The sequence below is a fragment of the Ornithodoros turicata genome, chromosome 1, assembly GCF_037126465.1.
Source record: "Ornithodoros turicata isolate Travis chromosome 1, ASM3712646v1, whole genome shotgun sequence".
Classification (NCBI taxonomy): Eukaryota; Metazoa; Arthropoda; class Arachnida; order Ixodida; family Argasidae; genus Ornithodoros; species Ornithodoros turicata.
This window is the reverse complement of record NC_088201.1, coordinates 131699087-131713831: the sequence shown is the minus strand read 5'-3', so window position 1 is coordinate 131713831 and position 14745 is coordinate 131699087. Positions and strand designations below refer to the sequence as shown.

The 14745-nt window shown below is 43.4% G+C and overlaps 1 protein-coding gene across 6 annotated transcripts in view; it reads left to right on the top strand.

Annotated features, from left to right (window-relative positions):
• The window catches only part of LOC135378600 (uncharacterized), a 42604-nt gene extending 29204 nt beyond the window's left edge, over positions 1-13400 (top strand). For all 6 annotated transcript variants that reach the window (XM_064611668.1, XM_064611667.1, XM_064611670.1 and 3 more), the window contains 2 exons: positions 3409-3556; positions 13161-13400. In XM_064611668.1, the coding sequence (XP_064467738.1) occupies positions 3409-3556; positions 13161-13339 (327 nt within the window). In that variant the 3' untranslated portion in view covers positions 13340-13400. The remainder of the gene's footprint in view (positions 1-3408; positions 3557-13160) is intronic.
• Positions 13401-14745: the final 1345 nt, after the last annotated feature.

The following is a 14745-nucleotide window of genomic DNA, read 5'->3' as shown; positions in this document are numbered from 1 at the left end:
TGTTAACATACAGCATCATTGCCATCCTCAATGTCTCTGCACCCATTGACGAACGGTCGGGCCTCTGAACGTAACGCAGCTGGCTGAAGGTGTGCTCAACGTCACAACACCCATTGAGGATACACAGTAAGCTCAGAGCTGCTGACCTCAGATTAGGGTACTTTATGTACTTCACCCAGTATTCCATGATGCCCAGGCCATCATTTGTTGGGATGTCTTCCTTTAAGTACTGACAAAATTCTTCTTGCACAGATGCAGGGTCAGTTACAAGTGAAAAGAAGCTCTGGTATGATTCAAACTCTTGGCTAGCAGCATGCTTCTGATGGGGGTCGAGGATCAAGGATTGCTTCCATGTTTCATTCTGCGTCAATTGGCCCCTTTCAAGTTCTGTTAGGTTCCTCATGCATGTGGTATTCCATTTGTCAGTCAGAGCTCTGCAAAATTCCCCCACATTCTTTTTCACCTCAGCTGCATGATGTCCAGGTAGCATTGAAAGAACTGCTTTTTGTTTGCCTTCTGACCTGAAGAGCCCTCTGTTTACAGTGTCCATAGCTGCAGCTAGCTCCACATGCACAAGATGGTAGTACTCAGGGACTAGGACTTGGCCACTGTCAAAGATGGTTTGTTGTTTCGTTTTCACCTGCTCGGCCTTCTCGAAGTCCGCTTTCAATTTACCATGCCGCGCCGACGCCACATGCTCTCTGACACGATCATAAGGCTTTTTTGCTGGATCTGGCGAAATCTCTAGGCAGCAGTACTTGCAGACCAACGTGAATTCCGCAGGTGTTTCACCAGAGTCCTGAAAAGTGTCCAGGCGCGCCTTCTTCTTAACCTCAAGATCTGAGTACTCCCTCGCCCAGTCGTGGGCTGTCTTCTTTGGTCTGCACATCAGGACAGCAGGCTTTGATCCCAAAAATAGGCGTCACACAAAGGTGCACGTTGCGAAACTGAACGAAGTTCGTGTGATAAGTGTGTCCGAAAGCGTCCGGCACGGACGCATGATGCATCCACAACCGGGGAGAACGCTGAAAGCCCGCCGCTTGGTGCACATGTGCAAATCAGATGTTGGATTGGATTGACTCGTCGCTCGGCTCGACACGGATTGAGACTGGCCTGTTAGCTTGCGCCTTCCTCTATGTTCTACGTTTGGCCGGTTTCTCGGGTTTTACTGACATCGTCGGGGCGCAAATATCGGGTTTAACCTGAAGTCTGATAATTGCATTCAGGGGGTACAAACGGGGAGAAATATGGTTAAACTCGAAAACTTCTGGCCCTAATTATAGGTGACTGGCCACACAAAATGAACACCCAGGGTGAAAACACAAGTATCCAAGATAGCTATAGGTGTAAGACCTTTCTTGTAGCCATGGTCCTGAAATTCTGAATTACCATTTATCAGAAAACAATGACTAATGACCAAACAATGACCAATGGCCTAAAAATCATGATTAAAAGCGTTAAAACCCCAGTGCCGGGGAGCTAAAAAGACAGACACAGCTTTTAATCATGATTCCAGAAAACCGAACAGCCCAATTTTTAACCCTTTTTCTAAAAATCATATTGGGCTTCTTGTATTATTCCTTTTCCTGGGAGTATGTTGGCTGCACCTTTAATCATGAAAGTCACCTTTATAGCATTTTCTTTCAGAAACATTGTGCTTTTATGTGGAATTCTGAAGGCATAGAAAGGTACTACACTGTTTACAAATAACACAGTACTTTTCTCTGCAACAAGCCATGGAAGGTTCACACTCTTCAGCATTGCAGATACCTAAGGTGGATGTTAATCACTTCGGTGTGTTATAGACATGCCATGGAGGTTTGCACATGGTTAGTGCTGTGCAAGAGATAGATAGCTATTTGTCATATCATTAGACCCCATATTTTTAGGCGCACACACAAAAAAAACTCAGTGGCTGTCTACATTGAGACGTGTATATCTCCAGATATTCTGCCACACCAGAGATACTATGTGGTGCAATAAATATTCTCGGTCATATAGTCAGCAGATAAGAGTCGGGGTAGTTGGTGAGAGATCATGGTGTGGTACATTGCAGTCGTCCTGTTCTTTTCCTTTTTTAACCGTTTTGTCCGTGTTTCGCTCCTTTATCGTACCACACCATAATAAATATAGTCTCTACTACAGGGTGTGTCAGTCACATTTTTGCGCGTGCCGTAATGCCTACTTGACGCACAGGGTTTGGCTGTCTCAGAGTACAGAATTTTTACAGGAGACACCTACGAAAAAATCGTGGCTACCAAGCACTGTGTAGCAAAAGAAATACGACCACACACCATTTTGTTTTTGCATTGGTATACCGTGCAGGAAATGTAAGGAGGATAACAGCGTGACAGGTTCATCTGAAAGTAAGAACGTAAATGTTAGCTCAAGTCATCTGATAGAAATTATCTGCTGCAAATCATACCAGCAATATAGCAGAAGACATTCTGCAGGAACGTTGCTGCACTTACAATATTGCAACAGCAACAACACAGAGTTTTAAAATATCTTATTGTACACATGGTATGGATTGCAGCTGTAGAAGATGAACAGCTCTTATGCGACTAAAACACTACACCTGGAAGATTTAGGTTTACCTTACTCAAAACTGAGAAAAACGATGTGCTGTTGCATATGACTTGAATGTAATCCTTCAAGGGCCTCTGGAAGGAGAATGCCTGATTTGTGGCTAAAATACAACAGCTGAACCAAGATCTAAAATTCATACCTTACTGAAAACACACAAAATGTGCTGCCGTACACATCATACTGCTTCAATGTACACTCTGAATGCACTGGAGTAAGAACACTTTTATTTGATCACCACGAACAGCTCTGGTATAGTTGCTCAAATCTAGCGAGCAACAGCAAGGGTATACAAATAAAAGAGGTGCAGTGCAAGTGCTGCAACTAATGTGATTCATCAGAAATCAGTTTTGTCAACAAAAACAGATTAACTTTGGGAGAGAAGCTGACAGCATTGATGACATACCCTCCAGCTTGAAGCACAGGAGGTGGAAGTTTGGAGAGGAAATTTATCTTATTCGCTTGCAAGTGCTAGACTTTTTCAGTTTTTGCCTGCTCGACAGACAGTGACGGGAATTGAACGATTCACCTCTCGATTGCCAGCTGGGTGCGCTGACCACTGTTCTATGCTGACAGGGCTTGCCGATCACTTACCAAGGGGCCTCATACAAGTACATAGCAAGTTCAGCTATGATGAGATGGCTTTTCGTATCCCGAAATTTATTAAAGCAGTGCCCTATCTAGTATACAACGATTGACAGGGCCATACACACGGTGTGTCGCATAGGTGCCACATATCTGCTGCATTCAGATTTAGGCCATGTTTCACCATTTTGTATGAGGAAAACATGTTCCAAAAATGTGCTTTTTCCTTTTATGCAGGAGCATGACCACTTGATACCGTGTCAGTACTCGTGGCAAGATCCACTGCGCACTTTCCAGTCTAAATCTGAGAAGAATGGGCTAAGAGTGAAAACAGTGGAGACAATGCCCACTAGTGTTACCTTCCAGAGCAGAGCTGAGTTCAAAGGTGGGTTGGTGGGATCAGTATTCCTTTTGTAGGTCGTTAGTGCTTCCACAAGGTGGAAGTTTCCAGGCAGCAATTGTGATGAATCATGTGACATGTCACAACTGTAAAGCAACACAAAAGTTATCTTTGCGTTAAATTGAATTGTGGTAATGCTAACAGTGTCAAGCACTTTGTCACCAGGCAATCTAAAAGTGGCCTGGCGTGCTTCCATGTTTCATTAGGAAAGATTGTGTGCTTTCCAAGAGCAAATGTTGGTTTGCCATGCACACCACCAGTCTTGGCGATGCCCATTGCTTATTGTGCACACAGACTAGCGGCTCGACAACTGAAGCGCAGTTAAGCAGTGATGGGCAAAGTACCTAAAATTTTACTTAAGGTAAAGTACTGAGTACCTGGCTTCGTACTTGAAGTACAGTACAAAGTACCACTTTTAAATCTGCTTAAGGTGAAGTATAACGTACTAGGAATTGTACTTTAAAGTACTCGTCAAGTACATTGCAACTGAGTGTAAGGGCTGTAATCTAGGCAAGTTGGTACATTGCTGGACAAAAGTTTACGGTTTGCGCGAGAGGCGTATTTTCTCTGGGCACAGACACCCTAGAGGCAAGCTGAAGCGGGCAAGTTCACTCCTTCAGCGGGATGGAAAAGTGCGCTTGTTTTGACTCACCGTGGTAGTATTGGTAACTTTGCTGTTAAAATGGTTTCGTTTTGGCTCTACTGCACTGAGCGTGAATTGCTATCGCGAGAAGGGAGTCTCTCCGCTATTGTAGGGATAACAGGGCGCTAAGATGAATTGAGACAACAACGGGCTGCAGTGGCCTAGCTTTTTATTTAATCTATTTTTTATTGAGCAAAAACATCAGAAAACAGCTTGTACCCTTTTGCAGCAATAACGGTAGCCATGCACACAGGCAGGGATGTGCACACAGGCAGGGATGTGCACACAGGCAGCTTCAGAACATCAGTTTCTCTCTTTTTCCGTTATTGCTGCGAAAGGGGGGCCGACAAAGTATTAAAAGAGCATTGTATCCCCCTTCCTCTTTTTGTTTGTATTCAAGGAATCATACTCTTTTCTTCTATTTTTGTTGAATAAAAAATAGATTAAATAAAAAGCTAGGCCACTGCAGCCCGTTGTTGTCTCAGTTCATCTTAGCCCTGTTATCTCTACGATAGCGGAGAGACTCTGTTCCCACGACAGCAACTCACACTTGGTGCAGTAGAGCGAAAATGAAACCATTTAAAAAGCAGAGTTATCACTGCTACCACGGTGGGTTGCTACAAGTGCACTCTTTCATCCCTCTGAATGAGTGAACTCTCCCACTTCCGATAGCCGCTAGGGTGTCTTTGCCGAGAGAAAATACGCCGCTCGCGCACTCCATAAACTTTTGTCGAGCACTGTACATCTTGAAGAGGGAAAGCGTGTTATGTATGTGTATGCAAAAGAATGGGATTAAGGAAGAGTGTGTGTTGCAAATTTGTGCTTGTGAATGTGTCGCTTACGTTTGCAAAACGCCATTGTAACGATTTCTTTGCAAATACTAGTCCTGCAGCCCAGCAAATTAGTGGTTGTCCATGACTACGTGCAACAAATGGCATAATTTCCATTTGTGGCTGCTCTATCAACGAGTTGTGCTAGTGGAACAAATTTATATTTCCTGATTTATTCACCTGTGCAGCTCTTTGTATACTACTATGAAAAAGGACGACAGCAATTTATTTTCTTGTTCAAAACTGCTGCATCTAGATTTAGACACGAAACTTATTTGATATTTCCATTTTGTGTGCTCACATTTCCAGTTGGGTAAACTTGAGTACTTATTGGGAAAGTGCTAGACAAAAGAACTTAAGTACAGCGCAATGTGCACAATTGGAAATGTACTGAAACTACAGTACAAGGTACTCAGAAAAGTACTTTAAGTAGTACTTCAGTATTTGCGACTCCAAGCATTTCACATTGCTGAGCATCGCCAAATTGCTCCTCCTTCCCTGTTTCTTAATGCCCTGTTCTCAAATCATTTCTCTCTATCCTCATCTGTAAAACCTCGATAATTTGACAACCGCTAATCCGGATAATTCGGACAACTCATGCGATCCCCACGGATGCCTGTATAACTTTATGGTGAGGAACGCTCGTTAATTCGGAAACCCACCCGCACCCACTGCATAATTCGGACGACACGACATTGCGGCAAACCTCCGCAAACGGTGAGCGCCCGAACGATCAGATGGACAAAGAAGACAAAGTGTAGCATCACTCTACAACTCAGCACTGTGACGTCGCCATATGTCGAACCACGTGCCACATGTCGAATGTGGCAATTTTTGTTCAGATCGAATTCAGTTCTGGTTTTCAAATCTCAGTGATGGAAGTGCTGCGCCAAACTGCGTCAATCAAGGGGTGCTGCACCGTCCTGCATCGTAGAGGGTGTTTTTGCTGTACTTCCACCTAGGTTGTGCCAAAGCGCGGAGCAGGCGACTACTTCGCAGTCAACGGAGATTGTGCGTATCACGAGAAAACGAAACCCGAAGTTAATGAGACGCATTAGCGTTTGACAAAATATAAACGTGAGAGGGAGCTGTCACATGGACTTTCTAGCCGGCTAATGAGTCATGCCAGTGTGGTCTAACGTCCTAGCCTAGCCCGTGTAGAGCAGTCCCGAGACTTGCGACGCACGTGTGCACCATCACTTTGACATTCCAATAAGTTCTGCGTTATCTTTTGTGTTTCCACAAGCTCAAGGACATGTTGCATGCGTCAAGTATATACCAACTCGCTTGCATTGTACTTGTATGCTTATCGCTGTCCAAGCAAGGAGGCGTGTTGTGATCTCCACACTTTAATACCGATTTTCGATTCATAAGCGTAGCTTTGCGTGTCTCTAAAGATATGGTTGCCTGTTGTTTTCGTTCACTAGAACTTGCTACCTTTGAGGATCGCTAGGCTTATCGACAACGAAACACATTGTGTGGACATGCAGTTCACTCCCACTCTGTGCTGACTCGTTTGATATGGCTACGCTAGGTTAGCTTTGTGGCTCCCTGATCTCGCGCCTCTAAATTGAGTGGAAAATTGCCCCAGACACGATGAAACTGAACGTGGAAAGCATTCATCGGCGAATCACGAAGCTGCGCCAAAACTCTATTTTTATTGCGCCAGAACGCTTCGAGGCACTTCCATTACAGAAATCTTTTTCCAGCTTTTGTGTGAACGTGGGGCGACGTACATTTGACAGATAACCAAAGTGGATCACATGGAAGCGTACCCGAGAGCGATGGCGACTGCGAAAGCACCAGACACTGGAAGGGAACCGGACATAGTTCAGTGTGAGGTGTGTAGAAGATTAGCTTTTCTAGACACGACACAGTTTACGACAATTGAGGAAGCAGGCGTAACGAGATTTACGTGTGCTTTATGCACGCAAATTGATGTAATTTCGAGACAGGTGTCAATGCAACTGCAAGAAGAGCATGAGAAGAACGCTTGGCAGAGGAAGAACTAAACACAATGATCAACAAACAAAAAGAAATTACTACTAGTGCGAAACACCCCAAGGACGATTGGGCGAAGAAACCCTAATGGACATCGGACATGACGTAAGAGGACAAGATACAGGTGGTGGTGTGATGCACCCGCCTGCTCGCGTCACATCCACATTAATGTTTAACACAACCAAAAGGGGTGGGCCCACGCTGAGGCGAGGAAAAACGAGACGAGACCGCTTTACAGATATAGCATCTTCACTTTCCTAGCCGTACAACATCGCGTCATGTGTGACAGGCTCACCCTTCGACGTGGCTTTCAGGCTGCTCTGGCTGACGGGCCTTCGTTGACGACAACACTCTGGGCGATGGTCTCGATCGCACCACGTTAGTGTTCAGTTCAGATTCGAGGCGCAGGCATGTCGGCTGTGACGTAGGGCCTGGTCGGCATTGTTCCGGGAGGTGGCTAGGAGGCATATGTGAGAGATGGGATGTTGATGTGATCTTCTCAGCTCCCGAGAAGTTAAGAAACTTGGCTGGGATGAAGTTAGTCGATGATGCTGTTGTCGGTGCGTGTACTGTTAAGCATAGAAGCCCACCAGTACAGTTTACATCAAATGTGGTGTATTAGATACCGCTGTCATGCGGAAAGTATTATGTCTGTCAGATGGGGTGCTGACTCAATGAAAGACTAAAAGAGCATTCATATAATGTTGACAACAAAAGGGAAGGATGGTTGGCACTCCACTTCATGTCATATGGGTGTGTACTGTGGGTTTCAGACACAATCTGCGTGTCAAGGTCTTCTTGCCGATTGACACAGGAGATAGTGGAGGCAAACGTAATGATAAGTTGGGAGATGAACGTGTGGCGAAACCGTCAATCAACCTATCTGGAAATGAGATAGCATTTCTCCGGCGGAACGAAATGTGACGGTCATGTTTTTGTGGGTTCTGTGTGGTCTAATGTGTTTATGTACCTCTTTGCAAAGTGTTGAAAGAAAGCGCTAATTTGTTCTCTTCTGTGTCCGTGTTTTTTTGCACTACTTCACTACAAACTAGTTAGTTGAGTCACATACATGATGTGAGACACATGAACAAGTCAATATAGTTCTGTGTCCTTTAAGTGGTTAGATCTCAACAAAGCCAAGCTAGTCAGTCTGTAAGCAGATGTCTTTCACATATTATTCGGAACGATAGTACATGACAACCAATTACCTTACCAGAGACTGATGTAAGAATGGATTCAACAACATGCGCTTTAAGTGCAATAAGCGCAAATACTGGCATATATTCCATATTGCCACAAGTTGAACCATTGAGCTTTTAGTACGGCAATGAAGTTAGGTGAAAAGGCTCAAGACGTCTGTGTCTACATAAAGTAATTTAATTAGTAAGTCAACACATAAGTCACTAGTGATCCGTACAGCACGTCTGCCTGATTGCTTCAACACAAGGGTCTTGAAGAAAAGGTCCTTCAATTCTGGCTACAAATGAATACGTCTGTTATACGTCATAACAGACAAAAATGCAAAATGTACAACTAATTTGAAGTATAGCTGTATTACCGTCCCGGAAAGAACTTCTGCAGCTCCATTATCATTCTCGATTGAGAGATACTCGATAAAACCCATTCCTGTTTTGCCAGTAGGAAAAAAAAACTCAAAATCACTCAGTTTGTGGAACTTGACGACACATGTACTTTGCGTCGAATTTTAACTAATTGTACATGTAGTGGACACTTGTTGCAAGAGGGACGAACCAAGCAAGGTAATGAATCTTAGTTGTGGGTACTTGTTGTCAGGAATCAACCAACAAAGCAGTAAAAAGTCAATTACAACGTGTACACCTGCCCGCTCCTAATACTTTCTTTATTTATTGTTAGCGCCACGCAGCAACTGTGGGTATGAGCGATGCCACTCCTAATTGAAAGTGCAATTGTGAAATGAGAACGTTTTAGAGAGACAGGTTAAGGTGAGACGAGGCAAAAAATTATGACAACTAGGTTGAAGTGAGATGAGGTGAATATACTTTAGAAAGAAGGTTGAGGTGAGGTGAGGCGAGGCGAGGCGAGGAAAAAGTGTTCTGGAAAATGTTGGGGTGTTGTTTCCAATGCAGCCCCCAATAGACGGATTATCTCCGATGAATAGAAGGATTAGCCATTGTGTAGGGTACACCACTAGAGGGCGCTACGAGCGACGCCTCACCACTAGGGGCCGCTGCTGTCGCATTCCGCGGATGACGTCATTGCTCCTTCGGGGAGCATGGTGAGAGATAGCGGGAAGCATTGGATGGCGATGCGAAATACAGCGCCCCCTTGTGCAAGGCTGTGGTGGCGCTGCGGGCGACATGACAGACGCTCTCGGTGGCGGCTCTCCACGGCGTTGTCATGGTCTCGTGACCGCATTGCGCGGCGTCGGCGGCAAAAGGGTTTTGGGTCCAGCGTTGTGTACGAGTCTTTGAGCGAGTTTATATTAATCTCACTCCGTTTATTGTTCAACTGATGGTTGTTGTTTGAGAGCTCAATTGCTATGCTGTGAGATTGGGGTGTACGGCACGCATACGGCATACGACAATATAAATAAATAAATATAAACAAAAGGACGTGCACGATAAATTACGCCACATTATTATGACTTCCCGTGTTGCTACACTTTGCATTATAAAGGCGCTTTCGCTAACCAGTCCGTTCACAAACAGCCGTGTGCATCCCTTGGTGTATTTATTAGACTTGGATACTTTCCTTTTAATTGCCTAATAACGCTTTTGTGACTCGAGCGCGTATATTAGAAGGCTCCAGACTCGCGCAATATTATTTTGGTGATGGCGCATATGTTCAGACAAGAGCGGAGGAAAGTTGTTCCCCCCCATTTGCTTTATGTATTTATTCACCTCAGTATATCATTCTCACATACTAGTTTAAATTTAATTAGCGATTAGTAATACTGCAGTATATGCAATTTAGCACACTACAGTGCTGTAAGATATATTGTACAAGCGCCTTAGCTGCAGAATCACTGGGTGGATATCTGTAAAATTTTAGTGCCTTCTTTTCTGTGGCGGTCACTGTCACTAATAGGGATTCAGTTAAGTGTTGTGGCAATTCCAATGTAAACAGTCATCTGCTATATTGGAAAGTGAGTGATTATGGTCAAACAAGTAAAAAAACATGATACCTTCTACAATACCATCTGTGATTCCTAAATGTCAGTATGACAAGGTATGAAGAAATGTTAACGTAGTGCATGCTATTCAAAGCAAGTTCTTCCACATCCCCCCCCCCCCCCCCATCTACAAACACCCAGAAAACAAAAACAAAAAAACTGGTCTTGGGTTTGCCTCTGGAAACATAATTTAACTACACAAATGCAGATATGTGCAGCCAAACACATTTGCTCTAAGGAAAGCATGAAGATTATTGCAGTTGCAACGGTCATGTCAGTAGGTCGTGTACATCTTGGTATTTTCGAAATTTCTCAAACATTTCCATATCTTTTATATTCAACGTGCTGGACATCTAGTGTGCAACACCTGATATCGAATCAAAATCTGAGCCAGTATGGGGTCATGAACACACCGGTGTATCCTGAGCAACAATAAGGCAGACCATATGTTTTTGAAATTTCTCAAACATTTCCATATCTTTTATATTAAACGTGCTGGACATCTAGACACCTAGACGTGCTGGATGTCACTAGATGTCCAGCACGTTGAATATAAAAGATATGGAAATGTTTGAGAAATTTTAAAAATACCTAGATGAGCATGACAAATGTGCAAGATGAAACAACGGTTTGCAACTTGTTGACATGTGGTCTGCCTTTTTGTTGCTCATGTTACACCGGTGTGTTCATGACCCAATACTGGCTCAGATTTTGATTCGATATCAGGTGTTGCACACTAGATGTCCAGCACGTTGAATATAAAAGATATGGAAATGTTTGAGAAATATTAAAAATACCTAGATGAGCATGACAAATGTGCAAGATGAAACAACGGTTTGCAACTTGTTGACATGTGGTCTGCCTTTTTGTTGCTCATGTTACACCGGTGTGTTCATGACCCAATACTGGCTCAGATTTTGATTCGATATCAGGTGTTGCACACTAGATGTCCAGCACGTTGAATATAAAAGATATGGAAATGTTTGAGAAATATTAAAAATACCTAGATGAGCATGACAAATGTGCAACATGGAACAGCGGTTTGCAACTTGTTGACATGCCGTCTACCTTATTGTTGCTCAGGATACACCGGTGTGTTCATGACCCCATACTGGCTCAGATTTTGATTCGATATCAGGTGTTGCACACTAGATGTCCAGCACGTTGAATATAAAAGATATGGAAATGTTTGAGAAATTTCGAAAATACCAAGATGTACACGACCTACTGACATGACCGTTGCAACTGCAATAATCTTCATGCTTTCCTTAGAGCAAATGTGTTTGGCTGCACATATCTGCATTTGTGTAGTTAAATTATGTTTCCAGAGGCAAACCCAAGACCAGTTTTTTTGTTTTTGTTTTCTGGGTGTTTGTAGATGGGGGGGGGATGTGGAAGAACTTGCTTTGAATAGCATGCACTACGTTAACATTTCTTCATACCTTGTCATACTGACATTTAGGAATCACAGATGGTATTGTAGAAGGTATCATGTTTTTTTACTTGTTTGACCATAATCACTCACTTTCCAATATAGCAGATGACTGTTTACATTGGAATTGCCACAACACTTAACTGAATCCCTATTAGTGACAGTGACCGCCACAGAAAAGAAGGCACTAAAATTTTACAGATATCCACCCAGTGATTCTGCAGCTAAGGCGCTTGTACAATATATCTTACAGCACTGTAGTGTGCTAAATTGCATATACTGCAGTATTACTAATCGCTAATTAAATTTAAACTAGTATGTGAGAATGATATACTGAGGTGAATAAATACATAAAGCAAATGGGGGGGAACAACTTTCCTCCGCTCTTGTCTGAACATATGCGCCATCACCAAAATAATATTGCGCGAGTCTGGAGCCTTCTAATATACGCGCTCGAGTCACAAAAGCGTTATTAGGCAATTAAAAGGAAAGTATCCAAGTCTAATAAATACACCAAGGGATGCACACGGCTGTTTGTGAACGGACTGGTTAGCGAAAGCGCCTTTATAATGCAAAGTGTAGCAACACGGGAAGTCATAATAATGTGGCGTAATTTATCGTGCACGTCCTTTTGTTTATATTTATTTATTTATATTGTCGTATGCCGTATGCGTGCCGTACACCCCAATCTCACAGCATAGCAATTGAGCTCTCAAACAACAACCATCAGTTGAACAATAAACGGAGTGAGATTAATATAAACTCGCTCAAAGACTCGTACACAACGCTGGACCCAAAACCCTTTTGCCGCCGACGCCGCGCAATGCGGTCACGAGACCATGACAACGCCGTGGAGAGCCGCCACCGAGAGCGTCTGTCATGTCGCCCGCAGCGCCACCACAGCCTTGCACAAGGGGGCGCTGTATTTCGCATCGCCATCCAATGCTTCCCGCTATCTCTCACCATGCTCCCCGAAGGAGCAATGACGTCATCCGCGGAATGCGACAGCAGCGGCCCCTAGTGGTGAGGCGTCGCTCGTAGCGCCCTCTAGTGGTGTACCCTACACAATGGCTAATCCTTCTATTCATCGGAGATAATCCGTCTATTGGGGGCTGCATTGGAAACAACACCCAAATGTTGAGGTGAGTTGAACATTTTTCAGAGACAAATTTAGGTGAGGTGAGGAAAATAATTTAAAAAAAGGAGGTTTAGGTGAGGTGAGGAAAAATATCTGGGTCAAAAATTCAGGTGAGGGCAAAGATTGTGAGTGCATTTGCCCACCTCTGATCGTGAGTGACTTGACTTAACATGCGAGTATTGGTCTGTCTTGGGATTAGCAATTTCATTACACACATTCTGCATCAGTGACTAGTACAGAACTGTTATGTTAGAAGGGGCCACAAATTTTAACAGTAAAGTTTTGTGAAAGTGAATGTCAGTGGGCTTTGCAGGTCGTTTTGCAGTTTCAAACAACATCCGCATATTCCTTTGTTGCTTTGCTGTTCTAATTTGATTCTGATTTGTTGCAGACTACCTGCGCCTCACCATCCCTTTTGTTACACGAATTCCCGCTGAGAAAAGGCCCCAGTTCCTGGACAACGCTTTTGATCTGGCGATCCGTAGTGGCGCATTTGATGAGAAGGATGGGACAGTGGTGCACGAAATGAATTTTCTAGCTGGTCTTTGCAAGAAAGTACGAGATGTATGATATCTGTTTCAACAAGAGCTTTGTACAGAATGCAGGAGGGATTAAAATACTTTTCAAGGTGTACAGGTATATTCTTTACATATGTGAATCATAGACTTTCTGGCAGACATTAAAAATTTCGGGTGCAAAGTTCCTGCACAGCTACGAGGAAATTCTACGAGGGTCAACTTGTAAGTAAGTTTCTGTGTTTGCTCAATCAACCTATTTTGTAAATGCCCAGTTTTGTGGCTCGGTGCTCGAGTATGATTTGGTTCACGGTAAGGGTGTTTGAAGAACCGAACAGGTTATCATGTGGTTTGATGTGCATCTGAGTTTTCCCGCAGTGTATCTGACAACATTCGTCTCCGAAGGTCCATTAACTTTTTCTTTTTTTTTTTGAAAGGTGAGGGAGGTGGTGTGTTTTTTGCAGATAGGGCTCTCTCTGCAAAGCTCAGGGAATATAGAAGAGAATCCCGCACCCCTGACTGAAAAACAAATCCAGCAACTATTGGGAGGTGCTAGCCTCATGCACAATGTTCAATCCCAGCAAACATATATTGTAGAGCAGTTAAAAGAGATTTCCGATGAACAAAACAGTGACTTCAAGAATCCAGAACATTCGACAGAGCAAATTGAAACTGTTTCACGAAGTGGATCTTCTAGTAGTTACTGAAGCATCACCGGAGCTTGCTCGTTAAAGGACATATCTGCTCTTTCAAAATCACATATATGAGCTTCAAAATAACGAACGGCAGAATAACCTGATATTTATTGGAATTGACTATAGTCATTCGCAGAAATAGGAGCAATCGGAAGTCAAGGTTAGGACCTATGTTATGCAGATCAGAAAACAAGCTTTGGACATGTTTGGTAGCATTTTGATATCAAATGATATTAAGCGCCAAAGTTAATTAAACTGGCCACTTGGCTCTTAAGTGTGCTGTTTTGAAAGTGCTATTTTGTCAAACGCGACCTCACAGTACGGCATCTTTCCATGCGCAATTGTCGCTTTTTCAGCTGACGTAAAAAGTAACGGGGTGTATCCCGTTTGAAACCAATAAAAATAACATTTCACAAATAAACGCGTAAGCAGCCACTGTTAGAAATAAATCTCCCACAATATGCGCTTAACAATATCAACGCACAAAAATAATCGCTGAAATATCCCCGTGTAAATAAAAACGGTTAAGAATATATCGTTAAAAATAAATCGTTTCAGAATCCCCCCACGTCTGCCCTACGGTTGCTACAATCACGTGGTATGGCCGCGAGTGAAATGGACAACCCGCATAGAGAAATAATCCCGCTTAGGATTTAGTAGTAGGATTTAGATTTATTAGCGTAACCCCCTTACGCCTGCACTGCCCAAAGCAAGGGACTTAAATAACCTCACATGGCCAAGCTAGCCTAAGCGGGGGGTCCCCGAA